General features: G+C 46.4%; 1 protein-coding gene across 2 annotated transcripts in view; it reads right to left on the reverse strand.

Annotated features, from left to right (window-relative positions):
• COLEC10 (collectin subfamily member 10) overlaps window positions 1-24,305 on the reverse strand; it is a 62,978-nt gene that overhangs the window by 29,870 nt on the left and 8,803 nt on the right. For both annotated transcript variants that reach the window (XR_011855660.1, XM_072151278.1), the window contains exons 2-3: window positions 22,425-22,591; window positions 10,993-11,064 (exon numbers count right to left, since the gene is read on the reverse strand). Coding sequence is in view for 1 of the 2 variants with exons in the window: in XM_072151278.1 (XP_072007379.1) it covers window positions 10,993-11,064; window positions 22,425-22,591 (239 nt within the window). In the remaining variant the exon portion in view is untranslated. The remainder of the gene's footprint in view (window positions 1-10,992; window positions 11,065-22,424; window positions 22,592-24,305) is intronic.

Here is a 24,305-nt window from a genome sequence, read left to right on the forward strand (position 1 = left end):
TCAAAACTTTCCATTACAAACTAGTAGATACTCAGAAAAGAGGGAAACTGATCAATGCAGAGAGCCAAGAGCACAGCAGTGTGAGGACACGCCCCCAGGAGAAGCTACAATCGTGGAGTAAAATAAGGGATAACAATATAACTTTGTACAACCCATTTAATAGGAAAGTCCTCTGGTCCAACCCATTCATTATAATAAGATATTGGTACAGGAGTCATCATGATGGTACCGCCCCTTTAAGAAAGACGCATTATGGAGGGAAGCTATTGCCCTGATAAACACAACATAGTAGCATCTCTGTCTTAGGAACTGCCAACTTTTTTGGTGGTCTTTTGGCAGAACAAGAAGACCCTCTGATGTCTGTCCCAAACTGTAGTATAAATCCCATCAACAATCTGTAGTAATAGCTGAGGACCTGGAACATCCCCGGGGCTTCCATCATGTGGGTCGGGTCACGGTTCTGGGCTCCTTCCACTCACACACATGAAGAACTTCATTCACACAGCACAGAAAACATGGAGGATTTTAGATCATTCACAATTTAGAAGGATTTTTCAGTTACATTTGTTATGTTACTACTAGAGATGAGCGAACATGCTCGTCCGAGCTTGATGCTCGGTCGAGCATTAGCGTACTCGAAACTGCTCGTTGCTCGGACGAATACTTCGCCCGCTCGAGAAAATGGCAGCTCCCGCCGTTTTGCTTTTTGGCGGCCAGAAACAGAGCCAATCACAAGCCAGGAGACTCTGCACTCCACCCAGCATGACGTGGTACCCTTACACGTCGATAGCAGTGGTTGGCTGGCCAGATCAGGTGACCCTGGGATAGACTAGCCGCTGGCCGCGCTGCTCGGATCATTCTGTCTCTGGATGCCGCTAGGGAGAGAGCTGCTGCTGCTCAGGGAAAGCGTTAGGGTGTTCTATTAGCTTACTGTTAGGCAGGAGTGATTCTCAAAGAACCCAACAGCCCTTCTTAGGGCTACAATAACGTTCTACTTTTTTTTTTTTATTTGCAGCTAGTACCATATTGTGAGGAATTAGCAGGGGGACTTGCTACCGTTGTGTTTAGCTCTTAGTGGCACACATATCCACCTCAAACACCAAAGTGGGAAAATTTATTAGGGGTTTGATTTCAATTAGGCACAGTCTGCCATTTACTTTTTATTTTACGTTTATTTTTTTAATAACTCAGTGTCATCTCATCTTGCATAGTAGTGTGCTTTCATACTTGGCTAGAAAATAGCCATAGGAGAATCCAAACGGCTTACTTACGCCTACAGTAGCGTTATATATATTTGATTTCTGGTTGATCTGCTGGTGGCTGTAGTTTCTGCAGTGCATCTACTAGCAAATTGTGAGCAATTTGTAGTGAGACTTGCGACCGCTGTGTTTTGCGCTTAGTGACGCACATATCCATTGCAAAGACCGAAGTGGGAAAATTTATTAGGGGTTGGATTTCAATTAGGCAATAACTCAGTGTCATCTCATCTGGCATAGTAGTGTGCTTTCATACTTGGCTAGAAAATAGCCATAGCAATAGGATAGCATCGTTTGGTTTTAAAAACTAAAAAACACAAAAAAAACAAAAAAACACAAAAAAAAGTTAAAAAAAAATTAAAGTTATAACTCTCATTTTAAAAATGTTTAACCCGAGGGCTAGGGGTAGAGGACGAGGGCGGGGACGTGGGCGTCCAACTACTGCAGGGGTCAGAGGCCGTGGTCCTGGGAGGGGTGAGACACCACCTGCTTATGAGGGAGCAGGGGAACGCCGCAGAGCTACACTCCCTAGGTTCATGTCTGAAGTTACTGGGACTCGTGGTAGAGCACTGTTGAGGCCAGAACAGTGCGAACAGGTGATGTCGTGGATTGCCGACAATGCTTCGAGCAATTTGTCCACCAGTCAGTCTTCCACGCAGTCCACCCATGTCACCGAAATCGGCACTCCTCCAGCTCTTGCACCTCAGCCTCCTCCCCCCCAGTCTGCCCCCTCCAAGGAAAATTTGGCATTTGAACCGGCATACTCTGAGGAACTGTTTTCTGGACCCTTCCCACAGTCACAAACCACTTGTCCGGTTGCTGATGAGCAATTTTCCGATGCCCAGGTTTTCCACCAGTCGCAGTCTGTGGGTGATGATGACCTTCTTGACGTAGTGGAAGAAGTGTCTAAAGAGGTGTCCGACGATGAGGAGACACGGTTGTCAGACAGTGGGGAAGTTGTTGTCAGGGCAGGAAGTCCGAGGGGGGAGCAGACTGAGGGATCGGAGGATGATGAGGTGACAGACCCAAGCTGGGTTGATAGGCCGGGTGAACACAGTGCTTCTGAGACAGAGGAGAGTCCTCGACCAGAACAGGTTGGAAGAGGCAGTGGTGGGGCCAGACGGAGAGGCAGGGCCAGAGCTGGTGCATCAGCGCCAAATGTGTCAACTAGTGAAGCTCCCGTGGCGAGGGCTCCTGCGGCGAGGGCTAGATTTTCAGAAGTCTGGAGGTTCTTTAAGGAAACACCGGATGACCGACGGACTGTGGTGTGCAACATTTGCCAAACCAGGATCAGCAGGGGTTCCACCACTACTAGCTTAACTACCACCAGTATGCGCAGGCATATGAATGCTAAACACCCCACTCAGTGGCAACAAGCCCGTTCACCTCCGGCCGTGCACACCACTGATCCTTCCCCTGTGTCAGCTGATAGTCAGCCCCCTGCCCAGGACCCTGCCACAAAAACCCCATCGTCGCCTCCACGATCCTCCACAGCATCCACCAGCGTTCAGCTCTCCATACCCCAGACGCTGGAGCGGAAACGCAAATATAGTGCAACCCACCCGCACGCCCAAGCCCTTAATGTCCACATCTCCAGATTGCTTAGCCTGGAGATGCTGCCCTACAGGCTAGTAGAGACCGAGGCCTTTCGCAACCTCATGGCGGCGGTCGCCCCTCGGTATTCGGTCCCCAGCCGCCACTACTTTTCCCGATGTGCCGTCCCAGCCCTGCACCAGCACGTGTCAGACAACATCATCCGTGCCCTGACCAACGCCGTTTCTGACAAGGTCCACCTGACCACGGACACGTGGACGAGTGCTGCCGGGCAGGGCCACTATATATCGCTGACGGCACATTGGGTTAACTTGGTGGAGGCTGGGACCGAGTCTGACCCTGCGGCTGGTCATATACTGCCGACGCCGAGGATTGCGGGGCCTACCTCGGTCCAGGTGTTTCAGGCCTACTATGCCTCCTCCTCCTCCCACCCCTCCTCCACCTCCTCCTCCTCCGAATTACCATCCGTGGGCATGGCGCCATCAGTCGCTAGCTCTAGGCACAGCAGCAGTGCCGTCGCTAAGCGACAGCAGGCGGTGCTCAAACTGCTGAGCCTAGGCGATAAAAGGCACACCGCCCAAGAGCTATTACAGGGCATCACGGCGCAGACTGATCTGTGGCTGGCACCGCTGAACCTGAAGCCAGGCATGGTTGTGTGTGACAACGGCCGTAACCTGGTGGCGGCTCTGCAACTCGGCAGACTGACACATGTGCCATGCCTGGCCCATGTGTTAAATCTGATAGTTCAGCGTTTCCTCAAGACATACCCCAATCTGTCTGATTTGCTCACGAAGGTGCGCCGCATCTGTGCGCATTTCAGGAAGTCCAGCACAGATGCTGCCACTCTCAGGGCAGCGCAGCGCCGCCTCCAACTGCCCGCTCACCGACTGTTGTGCGACGTGCCCACGAGGTGGAATTCAACACTGACCATGTTATCCAGAGTTTACCAGCAGCGCAGAGCCAGATGTCAACTTCCACCAGAACTGGTAGTCAGGTCAGTCAGCTTCCTCAAGTCTACAATGAGGAGTGGACGTGGATGTCTGATATCTGTCAGGTGCTGAGTAACTTTGAGGAGTCAACACAGATGGTCAGTGGCGATGCCGCCATCATCAGCCTCACCATCCCGCTGCTTGGCCTGTTGAAAAACTCTCTGATCAGCATGAAGTCGGAAGCTTTGCGCTCGTCACAAGAGACGGGGGAAGAAGATTCCCTTGTTGATAGCCAAAGCACCCTGAGGTCTGTTTCTCAGCGCATATCGGAGGAGGTGGAGGTGGAGGAGGATGAGGAGGAAGAGGAGGAGAATGTTGGCGAGACACAAGAGGGGACCATTGTTGAGTCCTTCACTGTTCAGCGTGTATGGGCAGAAGAAGAGGAGTTGGAGGAGTTGGAGGAGGAGGAAATGGACAGTCAGGCCAGTGAGGGGAGTGAATTCTTACGCTGTTGGTACTCTGGCGCATATGGCAGATTTCATGCTAGGCTGCCTATCCCGTGACCCTCGCGTTCAAAGAATTTATTCCAGCACCGGTTACTGGGTGTTCACTCTCCTGGACCCACGGTACAAGCAAAATCTTTCCACTCTCATCCCTGGAGAGGAAAGGAGTGTGAGAATGCATGAATACCAGCAGGCCCTGGTTCACAAGCTGAAACAGTATTTCCCTTCTGACAGCGCTAGCGGCAGAGTGCGTAGTTCTGCGGGACAAGTAGCGAGGGAGAGTAGGCGAGCAGGCAGCTTGTCCAGCACTGGCAAGGGTACGCTTTACAAGGCTTTTGCCAGCTTTATGTCACCCCAGCAAGACACTGTCACCTGTCCCCAGTCTCGGCAGAGTAGGGCTGATCTTTACAGAAAGATGGTGAGGGAGTACGTAGCTGACCATACCATCGTCCTAAATGATCACACAGCTCCCTACAACTACTGGGTTTCAAAGCTGGACATGTGGCACGAACTGGCGCTGTACGCCTTGGAGGTTCTTGCCTGCCCTGCCGCTAGCGTCTTGTCCGAGCGGGTTTTTCAGTGCAGCTGGTGGCATCATCACCGATAAGCGTACACGCCTGTCGACTGACAGCGCTGACAGGCTGACGCTTATTAAGATGAATAAAGCCTGGATTTCTCATAATTTCCAATCTCCACCAGGTGAAGGAAGCTCAACCTGAATAATTTATCCACTCCTCCTCCTCCTCATTTTCCTCCTTCTCCTCCTCTTTGTACAGTAAAGCAGAGGAAACTGGCTATTTTTTGACAGGGCCCACTGGCTCTAGCTATAGTACTTTATGCATTTAATTTTTCTGGAGGGTCACCTACCCGGTCCTCTGTTTTAAACAATTTTTGGGAGTGCCACATACAGGCACTCAATCTATTCAATTTTTCTGGAGGGCCACCTACCCGGTCCTCTGTTTTAAACAATTTTTGGGAGTGCCACATACAGGCACTCAATCTATTCAATTTTTCTGGAGGGCCACCTACCTGCTCCTCTGGTTTGAAAACTTTTTTGGACTGCCACATACAGGCACTCAATCTATTCCATTTTACTGGAGGGCCACCTACCTGCTCCTCTGGTTTGAAAAGTTTTTTGGACTGCCACATACAGGCACTCAATCTATTTCATTTTTCTGGAGGGCCACCTACCCGCTCCTCTGGTTTGAAAACTTTTTTGGACTGCCACATACAGGCACTCAATCTATTTCATTTTTCTGGAGGGCCACCTACCTGCTCCTCTGGTTTGAAAACTTTTTTGGACTGCCACATACAGGCACTATCCAAATTAAATTGTCTCCATAGCAGCCTCCACACGTTGTCTCCATTGCTACCTCCAAAAGTCGTCCATATAGCTGCCTCCATACATCGTCCCCTTATTAAAACGAGGTGTGTCAGGCAGAAATTTGGGTTGTTTTCATGGATTCCACATCAAAGTTGTTAACTTTGTCGCCACCCTGCTGTGTTATCCACAAAATATACTGGCAAACTTTTATCATTTACCAATATTATTTCAGCGCTTCTTGCGCATCTGTTTACATTCCCCTCACCCGGCATATCCTAAACTTATAAGAACGCTACTACACTTGATCTTATACAAAAGGTTCTTAGAAGTGCTGTTTGGGGAGTAGCCTAGAGACAGGGGCTTGGATTGGCGAAAGCTCGCCTGGCAGCGGAGCGCCAGCTCCATGCGCATCATGCGCTTCTTGCGCATCTGTTTACATTCCCCTCACCCGCCATATCCCAAACTTATAAGAACGCTACTACACTTAACTTGGTGCAGGCTGGGACCGAGTCTGACCCTGGGGCTGGTCATATACTGCCGATGCAGAGAATTGCGGGGCCTACCTCGGTCCAGGTCTCAAAGGTCTAGTATACCTCCTCCTCCTCCCACCCCTTCTCCACCTCCTCCTCCTCCGAATTACCATCCGTTACCATGGCGCCATCAGTCGGTAGCTCTAGGCACAGCAGCAGTGCCGTCGCTAAGCGACAGCAGGCGGTGCTCAAACTGCTGAGCCTAGGCGATAAAAGGCACACCGCCCAAGAGCTATTACAGGGCATTCCACATCAAACTTGTTAACTTTGTCGCCACCCTGCTGTGTAATCCACAAAATATACTTGCAAACTTTTATCATTTACCGATATTATTTCAGCGCTTCTTGCGCATCTGTTTACATTCCCCTCACCCGCCATATCCTAAACTTATAAGAACGCTACTACACTTGATCTTATACAAAAGGTTCTTAGAAGTGCTGTTTGGGGAGTAGCCTAGAGACAGGGGCTTGGATTGGCGAAAGCTCGCCTGGCAGCGGAGCGCCAGCTCCATGCGCATCATGCGCTTCTTGCGCATCTGTTTACATTCCCCTCACCCGCCATATCCCAAACTTATAAGAACGCTACTACACTTAACTTGGTGCAGGCTGGGACCGAGTCTGACCCTGGGGCTGGTCATATACTGCCGATGCAGAGAATTGCGGGGCCTACCTCGGTCCAGGTCTCAAAGGTCTAGTATACCTCCTCCTCCTCCCACCCCTTCTCCACCTCCTCCTCCTCCGAATTACCATCCGTTACCATGGCGCCATCAGTCGGTAGCTCTAGGCACAGCAGCAGTGCCGTCGCTAAGCGACAGCAGGCGGTGCTCAAACTGCTGAGCCTAGGCGATAAAAGGCACACCGCCCAAGAGCTATTACAGGGCATTCCACATCAAACTTGTTAACTTTGTCGCCACCCTGCTGTGTAATCCACAAAATATACTTGCAAACTTTTATCATTTACCGATATTATTTCAGCGCTTCTTGCGCATCTGTTTACATTCCCCTCACCCGCCATATCCTAAACTTATAAGAACGCTACTACACTTGATCTTATACAAAAGGTTCTTAGAAGTGCTGTTTGGGGAGTAGCCTAGAGACAGGGGCTTGGATTGGCGAAAGCTCGCCTGGCAGCGGAGCGCCAACTCCATGCCAAGATCCAACTAACATAGTTTTAACTGCAGCACCTTTAATCTACTACTAGTTCACTGCCTCCATACATGGTCCCCTTATCAAACGAGCTGTGTCAGGCAGAATTTTGGGTTGTTTTCATGGCTTCCATGTTAACTTTGTCGCCACCCTGCTGTGTAATCCACAAAATATACTGGCAAACTTTTATCATGTACCGATATTATTTGAGCGCTTCTTGCTCACCTCCTTTGGTTCCTCTCTGCCACCCATTGGTTTGAAGCCTGAGTCCATTTAGGGTATGTCGCCATGCCACTCTCTAGCCTGCCGCTGCTGCCGCTGCCTCTGCATGCCGTCCCCTATAGTGTCAGGGTCAATTATTGGATGTTTTAGTTGCTATCTAGCTTCATTCTGTCACTCTGTCATGGCCATGCTGTTGCCCATAATTTTGGCATAATGGTGCGATTAAGCAGCCTCAGAGGCATCCATGCATGCTGCCCCTGCTGTTTCCTGTCCATTTCCGTGGTGTTTCCATCCTTTTCTGAGGTTCCCAGGTGTTTGGCCAAGCTTCCCTGTGCAGAGCCTTGGTCCCCTTGAAAAATGCTCGAGTCTCCCATTGACTTCAATGGGGCTCGTTATTCGAGACGAGCACTCGAGCATCGGGAAAAGTTCGTCTCGAATAACGAGTACCCGAGCATTTTAGTGCTCGCTCATCTCTAGTTACTACCTGACCATATACTCACCCAGTACAGTCCTGGTCTCACAACGTTACCTGCAGTTATGTCACTGCCTCCTGTAAGATCAACACACTCCTCCCCTGCTGCTGAAACCGCTGTACTTATCCACCCGGCTATAAAATCTACAGTATAATCCCTGTACTGTGACATCACTGTGTGTATTATCCCTGTACTGTGACATCACTGTGTGTATTATCCCTGTACTGTGACATCACTGTGTGTATTATCCCTGTACTGTGACATCACTGTGTGTATTACCCCTGTACTGTGACATCACTGTGTGTATTATCTCTGTACTGTGACATCACTGTGTGTATTATCTCTGTACTGTGACATTACTGTGTGTACTATCCCTGTACTGTGACATCACTGTGTGTATTATCCCTGTACTGTGACATCACTGTGTGTATTATCCCTGTACTGTGACATCACTGTGTGTATTACCCCTGTACTGTGACATCACTGTGTGTATTATCTCTGTACTGTGACATCACTGTGTGTATTATCTCTGTACTGTGACATCACTGTGTGTATTATCCCTGTACTGTGACATCGCAGTGTGTATTATCCCTGTACTGTGACATCGCAGTGTGTATTATCTCTGTACTGTGACATCACTGTGTGTATTATCCCTGTACTGTGACATCACTGTGTGTATTATCTCTGTACTGTGACATCACTGTGTGTATTATCCCTGTACTGTGACATCACTGTGTGTATTATCTCTGTACTGTGACATCACTGTGTGTATTATCCCTGTACTGTGACATCACTGTGTGTATTATCCCTGTACTGTGACATCACTGTGTGTATTACCCCTGTACTGTGACATCACTGTGTGTATTATCTCTGTACTGTGACATCACTGTGTGTATTATCTCTGTACTGTGACATCACTGTGTGTATTATCTCTGTACTGTGACATTACTGTGTGTACTATCCCTGTACTGTGACATCACTGTGTGTATTATCCCTGTACTGTGACATCACTGTGTGTATTATCCCTGTACTGTGACATCACTGTGTGTATTATCCCTGTACTGTGACATCACTGTGTGTATTATCTCTGTACTGTGACATCACTGTGTGTATTATCTCTGTACTGTGACATCACTGTGTGTATTATCCCTGTACTGTGACATCACTGTGTGTATTATCCCTGTACTGTGACATCACTGTGTGTATTATCTCTGTACTGTGACATCACTGTGTGTATTATCCCTTTACTGTGACATCACTGTGTGTATTATCCCTGTACTGTGACATCACTGTGTGTATTATCCCTGTACTGTGACATCACTGTGTGTATTATCTCTGTACTGTGACATCACTGTGTGTATTATCCCTGTACTGTGACATCACTGTGTGTATTATCCCTGTACTGTGACATCACTGTGTGTATTATCCCTGTACTGTGACATCACTGTGTGTATTATCTCTGTACTGTGACATCACTGTGTGTATTATCTCTGTACTGTGACATCACTGTGTGTATTATCCCTGTACTGTGACATCACTGTGTGTATTATCCCTGTACTGTGACATCGCAGTGTGTATTATCTCTGTACTGTGACATAACTGTGTGTATTATCCCTGTACTGTGACATCACTGTGTGTATTATCTCTGTACTGTGACATCACTGTGTGTATTATCCCTGTACTGTGACATCACTGTGTGTATTATCTCTGTACTGTGACATCACTGTGTGTATTATCCCTGTACTGTGACATCACTGTGTGTATTATATCTGTACTGTGACATCACTGTGTGTATTATCCCTGTACTGTGACATCGCTGTGTGTATTATCCCTGTACTGTGACATCACTGTGTGTATTATCCCTGTACTGTGACATCACTGTATTATCCCTGTACTGTGACATCACTGTGTGTATTATCTCTGTACTGCGACATCACTGTATTATCCCTGTACTGTGACATCACTGTATTATCCCTGTACTGTGACATCACTGCGTGTATTATCCCTGTACTGTGACATCGCTGTGTGGATTATCCCTGTACTGGGACATCACTGGGTGTATTATCCCGGTACTGTGACATCACTGGGTGTATTATCCCTGTACTGTGACATTACTGTGTGTATTATCCCTGTACTGTGACATTACTGTGTGTATTATTCCTGTACTGTGACATCACTGCGTGTATTATCCCGGTACTGTGACATTACTGTGTGTATTATTCCTGTACTGTGATATCACTGCGTGTATTATCCCTGTACTGTGACATCACTGTGTACATCATGAGATTGTGCAGCAGGCCCCCACCTGTTTGTACCTACAATTACCAAGAAAAGAAGAAGGTCCGACTCTCTTGCTCCAAATTGATGGCCACCCCTGCTATGGTTTACATGTCTTCATTATTGGTATATATTAGTCTACATCAACATTACTGTCCCCATCAACAACAACATACTCCTCCCCCACTGCTGTCTTATAGGACTCTCTCTAACTCTACACTCCTGATAACATATCTTCATTGCTGGTATATTTTAGTCTATCATAGCATTTTCACAGCAGTGGGCAGGTCACTGCCCCCATCAAGGCCACAACAATCCTCTCCTGCTGTTGTCTTCATTCCTATTACATTATATACTGCTGTCTCTCTAACTCCTTACCCCTGCTCTGGTTACATATCTTCATTGCTGGTATGTTTTAGTCTATCATTGCATTTTCACAGCAGTGGACAGGTCACTGCCTCCCACAAGGACAGCATACTCCTCTCCTGCTGTTTTCTTCATTCTTATTACATTATATACTACTGTCTCTCTAACTCTACACCCCTGCTCTGGTTACATGTCTTCATTGCTGGTATGTTTTAGTCTATCATAACATTTTCACAGCAGTGGACGGGTCACTGCCCCCATCAAGGCCAGAACAATCCTCTCCCGCTGCTGTCCCATATGCTTTCTGCAATCAACATAGACACAGATGGACATATATGGGTTTAATGTAAGAATAAGATCTCTCACCACACGTACAATATAAAATAACTGGTGCAATGGAGTAAAACACTTACCCTTTAACCCCTTCTGACCTTCCTTTCCTTGTTTTCCTGTTTCGCCTGTATCACCTTTCCCACCAGGGTCACCTATAACATAAGTGACAAACAGGTCAATATATGGCATCATGTATAATAACAATTCCTTTACTTATGTATCTTCTAAAAGGGATTGCGTATTTATAGAATATCCCATCATTTTACGAGACCCTCACACATCCGAAGAATTAAAGGGGATGTTCCAGAAAGTTATTAGTTTCCTCCAATCCGTCCCACTGAGAAATGATAATAGCCTTAAAGGTATATGTCACATGACTTCTGTCATTTATTCTTAAAGGCGCCCATCACGATGTCACATGGACACTTGGCTCCCGCTGCAGCCAGACACCGGCCTCAGCTGCAGTACTGCTGAGGCCGATGATTTTTCAACTACTGTCGTAGGCCCCCAACTTGCGGTCAACACTGCAGTTGTGCAACTTTAGATAAACCCCTGCAAAAAAAAAACTAAAAAAGAAATAATCCCGGACGACCTCTTTCACATCTACAGTTGACACATATTCATTAAACTGCATGATTTTCTTTTCTGCCTGCAATTCAAACCCATTATTTTTTAAGACAACAGATACATTTAAAAAAAAAAATTCCTACTCATCCATCCCTATCCAATACTTGCTGGATTCCCTGACCGTCTTTACTTCCTGTTTCCTATACCCTCACAGGAAATACCGGTAGCCAATCGGCGATTAAGGCGGATCATTGCCCCGACCAGTGTGTGTCTATTGGAAGTGGGAAGTAATAATAATAGTAATTCTTTATTTATATAGCGCACACATATTGCGCAGCGCTGCACAGAGCTTTCCCAAATCAGTCCCTGTCCCCAATGGGGCTCACAATCTAATCACCCTACCAGTATGTTTTGGAGTGTGGGAGGAAACCGGAGGACCCGGAGGAAAGCCAGGCAAACACAGAGAGAACGTACAAACTCTTTGCAGATGTTGACCTTGAAACCAGGACCCCAGTACTGCAAGTCTGTAGTGCTAACCACTGAGCCACCGTGTAGTAGAGACAGTATAACATTACTTTTTTTGTGAACATTTTCAACTGTTTTTGAAAAATACATTTTTGCCTGCCTTTAATTTCTTCATGTACTGGGAGTTTTTTTTACACTTGTTTTCAAATTCTCTACATGGAGAGAATGAAAAGTTAACAATCTTCCTCCAAACAGAGGTCGGAGGACTCCGGTGTATACAGTAATCCCTCTCTAGTGGCTGCAGATAGTCACAATGTTACTGTAACCGGTAAAGCTAAGTCTTTGGAGGGGATTTGGATCTCTGTATCAGGAAACTGAAGGATACAATGAAAAATGAACACCATAAATATAACTGAAAGCTACAAAACTCTTTTAACCCCTTAAAGAAACCTACCATTTGATTTGATGCATTATGAGGCAAACATACCTTGAGAATGCTGTAGCTACACTGATGCAGGATCATATCTTGGTTAGTCCCTGATCCCTAATCCCTGAGTTGGTTTTGCTGAAAAAACAATTATAACCTTGGGAAAGCTGGGACAGCATGGCTGCCAAGATAAACACATTACACACGGGAGCTTGTAATTACAAATGCAGGTTAGTCAAGCACTGATCAACCTGAGCTGGATCACTCATACACAGCAGCTGGGAGATGGTGCAGCAATTGATTATTCTGTCTGGCAGGGAGAATAGTGATTGCATCATCCTATCCTGCAGAGAAAAACTCTCCTGCTACCGGAAACGCGCGGAAGAAAGCGCCAGAGCAGCCATAGAAGTGACAGAGCTTCATTATCATAATGTTATATCTGTTTTATCAGCAAAACCACTCAGCTCAGGGACTAACCAAGATATGATCCTGCATCAGTGTAGCTACAGCATTCTCAAGGTATGTTTGCTTCATACTGCATCACATCAAATGGTAGGTTTCCTTTAAGGACCAAGCCATTTTTGTTTTTTGTGTTATCATTTTTCATTCTCCGTCTTTAAATTTTTTTTTTAAATTTTTCCGTTTACAGAGCTGTAGGAGGACTTGTTTTTTGTGTGACAACCTGCACTTCCTAGTGACAGCATTTCATATTCCATGCCAGTTACTGGGAAGCTGGAAAAAAAATTCCAAATACGATGAAATTGTTGAAAACAAGTTACTATTTGGGTTTTCACTTTCTCTCCAAATGACACCTCTACTTTATGCATTGGGTCGGTATGACCACAGGTGATATTTCACATAAAAGAGGGAAATCTAGAAAGGACATTCCATCCCCTACCTGCGGGGGGTGGTAGTTTAATGGGGTGAAAGCTGGTGACAGGTTCCCTTTAAAGCCTCCTGACTTGGGATGTATGTGCTGACACGTAAGACAGGCCTCCGTCTAGACAGAATGTCCCGCTGTGAATCACCCGCGCTTCTCCTTTGTTACATAGACATTTCATTCCGTCAGATGTTGTTATTTTAGAAGGAAAGCACCTGAAATGTTCTATTTTTATGATGGGTGAAGTAATCTAAAGGTTTTGGGGATTTTTACCGAACATTGGAATCAAAAGACAAAACACAATGAAAAAATGTTGACATAAATTTGATAGAAATTCTAAGAATGTGTTTTGGGTAAATACGTTTTTTTCCGGAATTTTTTTTGTCTTGAACGTCACCCGTGTCCTGAGAAGTCTGTGGGATATTGCAGAAATATGATCTGTCTCCTGAAATGGGAAGTCAATAAGGCCCCACGGCCGCTGTGCCAGCCATTGTTTCACGCCACCTTCTGCTTCTAATGGCTCATGCCCACGACCACGGATTCACCAGCCTCGAACATAAGCCGACAGCCCAGGCTGTAAATTATAGGGGTAAATAAGACCACCATGGGTCCTGGGCTGTATGAATATTATATCCCCGACAAGTCTGGAATCCCCTCCTACATCTGGTACTAGAATCAGCTTCTTGGGAAATGGAGGACGAGTCACCTCGACCTGCTTTCAATCTGCGGATTCAGGACCCTTTGAGGTCCTTTGAGGTTTGAAATGGCTCTTGTGTACATGTGTATTAAAGGGGTTGTCTGAGACCCTAAAGAAAACATTGGTGCCCGGGAGGGGGCTGCTTAAAAAAATAAACATTTACTTACCTCCACGGTCCCTCCCGGTGTCCCACGATGCCATCTCTCTGGTCTGTGCTCTATGTGAACAAACATCGGCACGGAAGCTATGTTCATCGCTCAGCTTCCGGCCGGCTGAGGTGGGCCGCCATGTCCGTGGCCAGAAACTGGGCGCATTGTAGCTCCCGTGTCTAGGGGCATGGACCGGAAAGACAGCAGTGTAGGATGTCGGGAGAGACCTTGAAGGTAAATAAATGTTATTTTTTTAAGCAGCCCCCTCCTAGCCACCAATGTTTTTATTATGGTCTCGGACAACCCCTCTAAGAGCAGGAAGAGGTGTATGAAGATTCCATGGATGAAGCTCCTTCTCAGTATAAAATTTGGTGGGTGGTTTGGGTGGCCAAAGGCCCCCTACAAGGCCTGGGCACTGGGCTACCTCCCCAAATTGTCTGTATTTATTATAATCCACTGCTGAGCAGGACTTATTTTTTCCCAAGTTTGCGGCACTTGCAAAACAATGACAGAGGGGCTGCAAACAGGGGACCCTGGATGGTTTATTTAGATTAATTATCTGTAGGTTACTGAGACCACCAAGGATCAGCCATCAACGCCTGAATCCACACACGGAACAGAGCCAGGAGTACAGCTCTACTACCATTCAGAAGAATTGGAGTTGGGTTGCAGTAACACAGATTAACCACTACATAGACAATGGAGCTGTCCTTGACTCAAAGCTGACTGCTGGGGGCACAGAGTGTCAGACCCTAAGTGATCTTATGTTGATAACCTATTCTATAATTGGCTCCTACAACACTCCCATGGGCCATACATGAACAAGTTTAGGTCCACAAAGTATTTGCCAGAATATGCTGGCTACTCTGCCCTTTTACTTTCATTACCTACATCCAACAGTTCAGTTTCCTTGCTATTCTCCTCAGTTAAGCCCATCAGAGCAGCAGTTTCTCCGTTCTTTCTCCCGCTCTGCAGCCCCTTCTCCCTGGAAACTATCTTCACAAAAGCAAAGTTGTTAACACTTAGTACTCACGCAGCACAAACTATCAATTTTAATGTAACAATTTCATTGCTGGTTTCTACTACTTATTCCATGGTCCGTGCTCCTCCACCTGATGAAAGCTCCCAGGCTAGTTACAATAAAGATCTATATGTACAGACTATGCTGTGCTCGGTGGATTCACTTATTGAAATCTTATTAGATTTGCTAACTTTCTTCATGAGAGTACACAAGGCATCATGGGAAGTGAGGGCTGGATGCAGGTGACTCAGTTCTATGGCAATGATAGGAAGAGGTTAGACTCCACACACTTGCTACTGAGAAAGATTTTTGACAAGTAGTTTCAGAAAAATGCTATAACTCTGGGTTGTAAAAGGTCTATAACATAATGTGGAAATGGTTCTGTCTCGATAGGGGGAATCAGCTACGACATTAAAAACTGAAGTACCATTTAAAGGGAACCTGTCATCAGGTTTTCCCAACTAGCTCCTCAGGTAGAGAATGAAAAGTCTTTTCTGAATGCCATCTTTTATGTGAAATCTCACACATTTACCTATAAAAAATCTTCTCCAAAGTCAGGAAAATGTGGCACTTCTCATCCCTTTTTCCCATGAGATGAGTCAAGTTCAGGGGTTGAAGGGATTAGTGCCATTCCTGAAGCCACTGTCTTTGGTTCTACAATACATAGAAACAAGCTTTATGTGTTATATTAACAACAAAAATCACATCTTTCTCTCTCATATCCCATCAAGCTTACGGTTCTGTGAGGGTCAGAACTGGACATAGAGGCAATTAAAAAATAGGCAGGAACTGGATCTTTATCTGCAGTTGGCATTTACAACTATGTCTTTATCCCTGGTTCTGTAGCTCATAAATCCATAAGCCTGTGGTCTGAAAGATGAGATCCTTATCTTTAATATGACACAAAAACCATGTTTGTAGGTGCTATAGAACAGAAGAGAGGGGCTTCTGAAGTGACACTACTCCTGCAGGCACTAAACTTGACTCATCTCTTGTGAAAATGAAGTGAGAAGAGTCACATTTGCCTGACTTTTTATCGGTAAATGGCTGAGATTTCACATAAAAGAGAGAATTCTAGAAAGGACATTTCATCGCCTACCTGAGGGGGATAGTGGTTTAGTGAGATAAAACCTGATGACGGGTTGCATGCAACGAAAAAGGGGGCGTGTCCGTCGGAAAACCCGACGCATTCGGAAAAATCATGCTTTTAACAAAAAAAAAGTGCCGCTTGAGACACACTTACATGCACCAGGAAGAAGATGGTGAACGCCGGCGGACCTCGGCGCAGCAGTGACACCTGGTGGATATCGGGCGCACGACCTTAGTGAATCCCGGAAACCTCCGAATCCTCGTCAGAGAGCGCGCCGCTGGATTGCGACAGGCCCGGGTAAGTAAATGTGCCCCATTGGGGCCCGATATCCACTAGGTGTCGCTGTTGCGCCGAGGTCCGCCGGAGTTCTGGTGCATGTAAGCACAATTTTTTTTATAAATAGCGCGATTTTTCCGGATCCGTCCGGTTTTCGGACGGCCACTCCCCCCCCCCCCCCTCCGATTTTTGACGCATGAAAACCGGCGCCTATGCAACACAATCTGATCATGTGCGCCAAAAACCTGAGCCAATTTGGTGTAAAACGGTAAGATTCAGAAAAATGCGATTCGGACCCTTAGTAAATGTGTCCCATTCAGTTCTGCTTCTTCACTATTTATAAAGTTATTTGTGCTGTGACTTTATCATCCTGATCTATTTTCTCCCCCGGAGGGTGTCATCTCCACGGAGTAAAACCAGGACATCTCCTATGTCCCCATCCCAAAAGACGGTTTACTGGAAATATTATGAGGTAAGAGAAGCAATGAGTTAATGGGGGGGGGGGGGGGATTTGTGGATTTTGGACATTCAAAATAAAAATTTTCTATAAATTATAGGTTTTCCTCAGATGAAAGAATAAAAGAGGACACAGAACAGGAACGTTGGTTGACAATTCTGCGGGATGTGGGAAACAGAATCACATATTGTCCAGGAAGTGTGGGCTCGCCTGGCACGTTCCGCCTCCCACAGTATGAGATGTTTGGACGCTGCGTTTTGGAGACTGAAGAGTAAGAATGTTAGGTTTAAAGGGGAACTCGGCTTGATACAAAGCAGGGGAAACCGAAAGTGTTTACTGCATTCAGAACAGAATCCGGCCCCACTCCCCAATTGATCCCTTAAACCAGGTCATCGACTGAAGCTTCTGAACCCACCCATGTATAATCAGCTCCTAAGTAACCCAAACCCAAATGTTATGGACCTTGCTTCCATCTTGCCATAAAGATGAGCAAGTACAGAAAACAGTCAGTGTTGTATTCAGTGTTGGACTGGCCCACCAGAGCATCAGAGAATTCTTCGGTGGGCCCCAGGTTCTAACACTTTATAATGGGCCCCAAAGATCTTCATTTAGAAGTGAATGGAGTAATCACTGGATATTATGATCTATTTCATATAGGACAAATCTGATATTATAAATTATTAGATCTCTTTGATGAAACATCCTAAATGATATGATTTTTTTTAATGGTATTTTATGGTGGGCCCTCAAGATCAGGCCCGGCGCCAGCAACCGGCCAACCCGGGCAAGTGCCAGGGCCCCGGGGTACTGGAGGGGCCCGGATCAATTGTACCAGTGTCGCTATAAGACACTGGTACAATTGATCACCATCCGGATCGATCACTTTTCTGCCTCTATGCTGCGCTGGTCGGGAGTGCAGCATAGAGGCAGAATCTAAAACTCACGATGCGGCGCTCCGCAGGGTATGCGTCATCGGATCACGTGTGCTGCAGGCGCTGCTCAAGGGGAACCAGGAAAGGTGAATTCTTTTTTCTTTCCCGGAGGGGGGAGGGAAGGGGTCAGTGTGTCTGCAGGGAGAGGGGGGGGGGGGAGGGGGTCAGTGTGTCAGCAGGGAGAGTCATTGTGTCAGCAGGGGGGGGTTCAGTGTGTCCGCAGGGGGAGGGGGGGGGTTCAGTGTGTCCGCAGGGGGAGGGGTCGGGGGTTCAATGTGTCCGCAGGGGGGGGGGGGGTTGGATGGTTCAGTGTGTCCGCAGGGGGAGGGGGGGGGGTTCAGTGTGTCCGCAGGCGGAGGGGGGGTTCAGTGTGTCCGCAGGCGGAGGGGTGGGGGTTCAGTGTGTCCGCAGGCGGAGGGGTGGGGGTTCAGTGTGTCCGCAGGCGGAGGGGTGGGGGGGGGGTTCAGTGTGTCCGCAGGGGAAGGGGGGGGGGGTTCAGTGTGTCCGCAGGCGGAGGGGTGGGGGTTCAGTGTGTCCGCAGGGGGAAGGGGGGGGTTCAGTGTGTCCGCAGGGGGAGGGAGGGGGTCAGTGTGTCCGCAGGCGGAGGGGTGGGGGTTCAGTGTGTCCGCAGGGGAGGGAGGGGGTCAGTGTGTCCGCAGGCGGAGGGGTGGGGGTTCAGTGTGTCCGCAGGGGGAGGGAGGGGGTCAGTGTGTCCGCAGGCGGAGGGGTGGGGGTTCAGTGTGTCCGCAGGGGGAGGGAGGGGGTCAGTGTGTCCGCAGAGGAGGGGGGGTGGTCAGTGTGTCCGCAGGTGGAAGGGGGGTAGTCAGTGTGTCCGCAGGGGAGGGGGGGCAGTGTGGCCACTGGAGGGCGGCCCACGGAGGGGCCCACTAAGGCTCTGTCGCCCAGGGGCCCACTAAAACCTGGAGCCGGCCCTGCTCAAGATCACCATCTCAGGTAGGCCCAACACGTGCCAGTCGGACACTTGGTGTATTTGTGAGATAAAGCTCCTCCCTTTCCCGAATCACAGCTTCTCTTCTGCATCAACCCTTGGAGAGCATCTTGTCTTGGATTTATATTGTGATCGCCTCATGAGGGTCACTTGATCTTCCCCCGTCTCGGTCTTGCTATTTGCACCATGAACTTGTTGCTTACCCATCGATAACGACCCGTTGTCTACATTTGTGCTTAACCTGTCTGCTCCAATAGTTGCCATTTGCTAGTCAGAAGTCTAAAAGTTCGAATCATTCGTAAAACCAGGTGACCGCAACCATTACAGTTGTTTATGATACTACTACCCCCGCCTTTTTGTGATAGAGGGTAAAGTGGGACTCACTTTACATCTGGATTTTTTGTATAATTACAACTTCTATCGTTGTGTTACCTGAAGTGTTCTATGGTTAAAATATTTCCCTAAACAATCGGCTCTGTTAATTTTAGAACACATTGGGGCTCATTTACAAAGGGCTCCGCGGCCGCACTTTCGCCGGGTTTCCCAAATTTTTCTGTTTTGCGCCGAATTCCGACAGGATTTTGGCGCATGCGATCGGATTTTGGCGCAATCGCGCTGGATTTTCAAAGTTTTAGGGATTTGCGCCACACTGACTGGTATTTAACTGGGAATTGTGTGGAACGCGATCAAATTGTGGCGCACGCGGATGGATTGTGGTGCGGCTGCGCTGCTTTCATGCGACAGAAATCGGGGGGGGGGGGGGCGGGCCATCGGACGATCCGACCGATTCGGACTGAGCGCAGGATTTAAGATTCAATTTGTGTCACAAGACAATGCAGTTACATGCACCAGGAAGAAGAAGGTGAACTCCAGCAGACCTGAGCGGGGAAGCAACACATGCAGGAAATCGTCCGCAGGATCTTAGTGAATCGCGGCAGATGTGCATTCCAGTCGGACAATGCACTTTCGGGGATCGCGCACGACGGGTAAGTAAATCTGCCCCAATGGGCACATTTACTTACCCCGTCCCGGAGTTCACCGAAAGTGCATTGTCTGACGATAATGCAAATTACCTTGAATATTTGCTGAAATGTGTAAAAGTTTTAACCCCTTAACGCCGAAGCCACTTTTCACCTTCCTGACACGGCCCATTTTTTTCAAATCTGCCCTGTGTCACTATAAGTGGTTAGAACTTTGGAACGCTTTAACATTTCCAAGCGATTTTGAAATTGTTATATCGGAACACTTTGTACTTCATGTTAGCTGAAACATTTTTGTGGCTTTTATTTATGAAAAAAACTGATATTTGGAAAAATTCTAGATTTTCAAAATTCAAAATGTTCTACTTTTTCCACACATGAAAAACATGAGGTGGCGCAGAGGTCCTGATAAATATATCTATTTTTACAACTTTACTGAAGAAAAACTAATACAGGCAGTCCCCGGGTTACGTACAAGATAGGGTCTGTAGGTTTGTTCTTAAGTTGAATTTGTATGTAAGTCGAAACTGTATATTTTATCATTGTAGATCCAGACAAAAATTTTTTTTGCCCCAGTGACAATTGGAGTTTAAAATTTTTTTGCTGTAACTGGACAAAGGATTATCAGTAAAGCTTCATTACAGACACTTTACAGCTGATTATTGCAATCTGGGACTATAGTAAAGCTTCCAGAGACTTCACCAGAGGTCACAGTGGGCAGAGGGGTCCGTCTGTAACTATGGGTCGTCTGTAAGTCGGGTGTCCTTAAGTAGGGGACCGCCTGTATAGAGAAAATCTCAATTATTTTCCTATCGCCATCTTTTTGGAGACATTTTTGCTCTTACATTTACCGTAAATTCATTTTTTTTCAGATTTTCAAAGCAGTATATACAAAAGTATTGTTCTGGACGCCCAGTATAGACAACCATAGAAAACTTCTGAGATATTCTTCTTCCTCAAAAATTAAATAGCCAGTGCCAGTCCAACCACTTACAAAACAGCACAAGAAACCTAAAACCTAAGATAACAAAGCTTTGCCCTCATTATAAAACTGAGAAAACATTCTGGTCACCCAGGGAACCGGCCTTACTGGATCTCCCATTGGTGCTGAGGAAGTCCTGCAGGGCATTGGCTGATATGTGAGTGGGAGCGGCTGGCACAAGATTTTACACAGTCATGTGCTGGATACTGTCTTCAAAAACATCTAATTTTTTTTCCCCATAAATATTTACTCAACTCTGTTTCCCAGCCTTAAAGTAGGGCTCCTGAGGACATATAGGGTGGTCTTCATCAAGAACTACAGAATCATTCTCCTTTCAGAGTAAAGAAATAGGAGAATTTTTTGATATTCACCTCCTGACTACATCATGGTGTCCCCCACCGATCACAAGAAGAGGAACCTTTTGAGAAGATTGATGGTCATCCATGGTAGATGGTGATCCAATCACCAATAGATGAGCAATCATCTACCTTAGGGGACATGCTCCTTGTAAATTGGATTACCCCCAATGTTGTGATTTTATGGTTCCCACAATGGATCTCCTAGCAAGTGAACACTGTGGAAAGGTAACCGGTCACATGGTGGGACAACCCTTTTAGTTAAAGACGCTATATAAGGAAATATGTCAAACAATGGAGTATTACAGTCAAAGCTTAACTTATCACCACCTGGGGCAAAGATTGAATTTTGGGCCACACCACTACTGTATATATTAACATCATGGTCAGGGTAGGGTGACTTCCAAGTACCCTACATAACTTGGTAGTCCTCATTCCTAGCAATGCTCATGTCCAAGGTCCCCAACAAATGAAGAGTCCTTTTCATCATGATGGTCATGAAGATCTCTAGATGGTATCATAGGAGGCTTAAAGCCGTGTCAAAAACGGAATTGTTGGTGGTTTCGATCTAAAATCCCTCTAAAGAATAATCTTCCAAAGTGTTTACCACTAATATATATAAAACCAGAATCTCCATATTGTAATCTACAGAATTTTGTAAAACCATCGATGAGACTCAATAGGGCAAATTTACTTACCTGGTCCCATCGCGATCCCGCGGTGCGTTGTCTGACGAGGATTCAGGTCCGGCGCGATTCACTAACCTCATGCGTCCGAGTTCCTGCATCTGTCGGTGCTGTGCCGAGGTCCACCAGAGTTCACCTGCTTCTTCCCGATGTATGTAAGTGCTTGATCTTGCGACACAAATCCGTTTTTTAAATTCCGCGGTTTGTCCGAATCCTTCAGGTTGTCCGACAGCCTGCCCCCCCCCCCCATTTCTGTTGCGTGCAACCCGGTGCCGATGCGCCAAAATCCCATCGCGTGTGCCCAAATCCTGGGGCAATTCGGCGCAAAACAGAAATATTTGCGAAACCCGATGAAAGTGCGGCATTCGTACCCTTAGTAAAGAGCCCCAATATCTACAAACTCTACTCTACAATATCTTTATATATGACAGTACTAATATATAATAAACAAATGATTTACAAATTCTTGATAGAACATCAATTTTGAAGTAAGACTAGACCTGAAAACCCATGAAAGTTGACTTCCGATTTTCCTCTCCGACCTTACAGTAGTCTATTACATTAGTATTCGCCCCGATCAGAAATGTCGGTATCTCACCTTTGGGTCCAGGTAGAATCGTGTGCGTGGAGCAGACGTCTGAAGCCGATCGGTTCTCGGCCTCGGAAGAGTAGATGTCCCTCGGGAGGAAGAGAAGCAGAGAAACACATAGAGTCACTCGACACAACATGTTGGAGACGCTTCTGAGATATGTTCTTTCCGAGGAGCTGTTTGTAAGAGAGACAAGTAATTAGTGTTAACCAATTATGGCCGACACATTATCTTCCAGCAGTCTGCTCAGTGTCAGGAGTGGTTATCTCAGCCTGACAGATGTTTATATTCATTAATCTGTACATGATGGAGCATTTGCTGCTGCGGATACAAGTATGTGGGAAAATACGATAATTACCGTTTTCCTGAGCGGCTTCAACTTTCGGATCTTTAATAGAAAGTTTTATTGTAAAAGTGTAAAAGTGTCTTCTAGAAAATGGTAAATTGGACGTCAGGTGATATGTTTTAGCTTTGGGCAGAATTAGATAAACTTTTTTGTGTTTTGAAGCGATTACGATTGTTCGATGAAGGCGACTGGGCTGGTAGAAAATAAATTGTCAAGTTGACTGCTGTAAAGTATAACCACAACTCACATGGAAGGCCGGATCTTCAGTAAGATGGGGCCTAGCTATAACTAATAGAGGGATCTTGAGTTTGAGGGGCCCAAATGCTATAGAGATATTTGTATAGGGTAAAAGTATGTGCACCCCTCACATTTTTTGGAAATATTTTATTATATATTGTCATGGGACAACACAGGTAGTTGGGGTCCCTTCTTACTCAAGACTCAGGACTAAGGATGCCACAATGGTCAGGTTCACCCACCTGATCCTGGGAATATTGCTGGAATGGTGGACAAACAGCCAATTGACGCCGCTAGCAACTAGCCATGGCTATGTCTTCCTAGCCAATCATAGCCATGGCTAGTTGCTAGGGGCATCAATTTGCTGGATTGGCTGTTCGTCCACCATTCTGGCAATATGTCCGGATCAGGTGGCTGAACCCAAACCCGACCATTGGGTCTGCTCATCTCTACACAGGACCCCACCGCCTTCACCACATGGAATCTCGACAATGTAGCCACTGATACAGGTAGATAGGGCTAAGAGAAATATCCAAAACATGGTACAGGACTTTTAGGAAATATTTTTAATGTTTGTACCATATATATCTGTATCACACACCAGGTGAGGATTTTTCAATCACACAAGCCAATTCAGTTTTTTTGTGGACCTGAGGTTCCCACAATTAGTTGGGTTGTAGCCAATGCTCTCCAGACCAGTTGATTAACAATGTGGGAAGTAGAGCTGGTGAGTACCATGTGCACTACACGCTCTTCCACAGGACACTCAAGCAATTTAAAGTTTTGGCACCAGAAAATAATAAAACTTTGTTAGGGAGTAGTATTCTAGACCTCCTAACTAAAAGGTTCCTAAAGGGTAAAGCGTTGGATTTAGTATGTGTTGCACTTATACATCTTTTGTGTCAAGTTGCTGTAAAGCACAACTTAAAAATATATTTAAAAAACTCAAATAAAAATCAGGTTAAAAGGGTTTTTCATGAATCGGAATGGGGTCGGAGAGCTACACTTACCCTTGTTTCCGCATGTCTCCAGGACCTCTGGTTTTCTCAAAGTTCTGGACACACGTGGCGTTTTTAAGCCGTTTTTGGGCCGTTTTTACTAAGTGCGTTTTCAGATCGTAAAAAAATGCATGCGCTAAATAATGCGTCTGTTTTTTATTGCGCAAATTCGGAAAACCGGACAAAAACGCATGCGTTTTTTACTATATGAAAACGCACTCAATGAGTGGCCTCCTCGGACCATGGGACCTCACTTCGGTTTTCCAGGGGACTTCACTTTCTTTGTTGTCCCTTTGTCGGCCCCATTGG

The sequence above is a fragment of the Engystomops pustulosus genome, chromosome 5, assembly GCF_040894005.1.
Source record: "Engystomops pustulosus chromosome 5, aEngPut4.maternal, whole genome shotgun sequence".
Taxonomy (NCBI): Eukaryota; Metazoa; Chordata; class Amphibia; order Anura; family Leptodactylidae; genus Engystomops; species Engystomops pustulosus.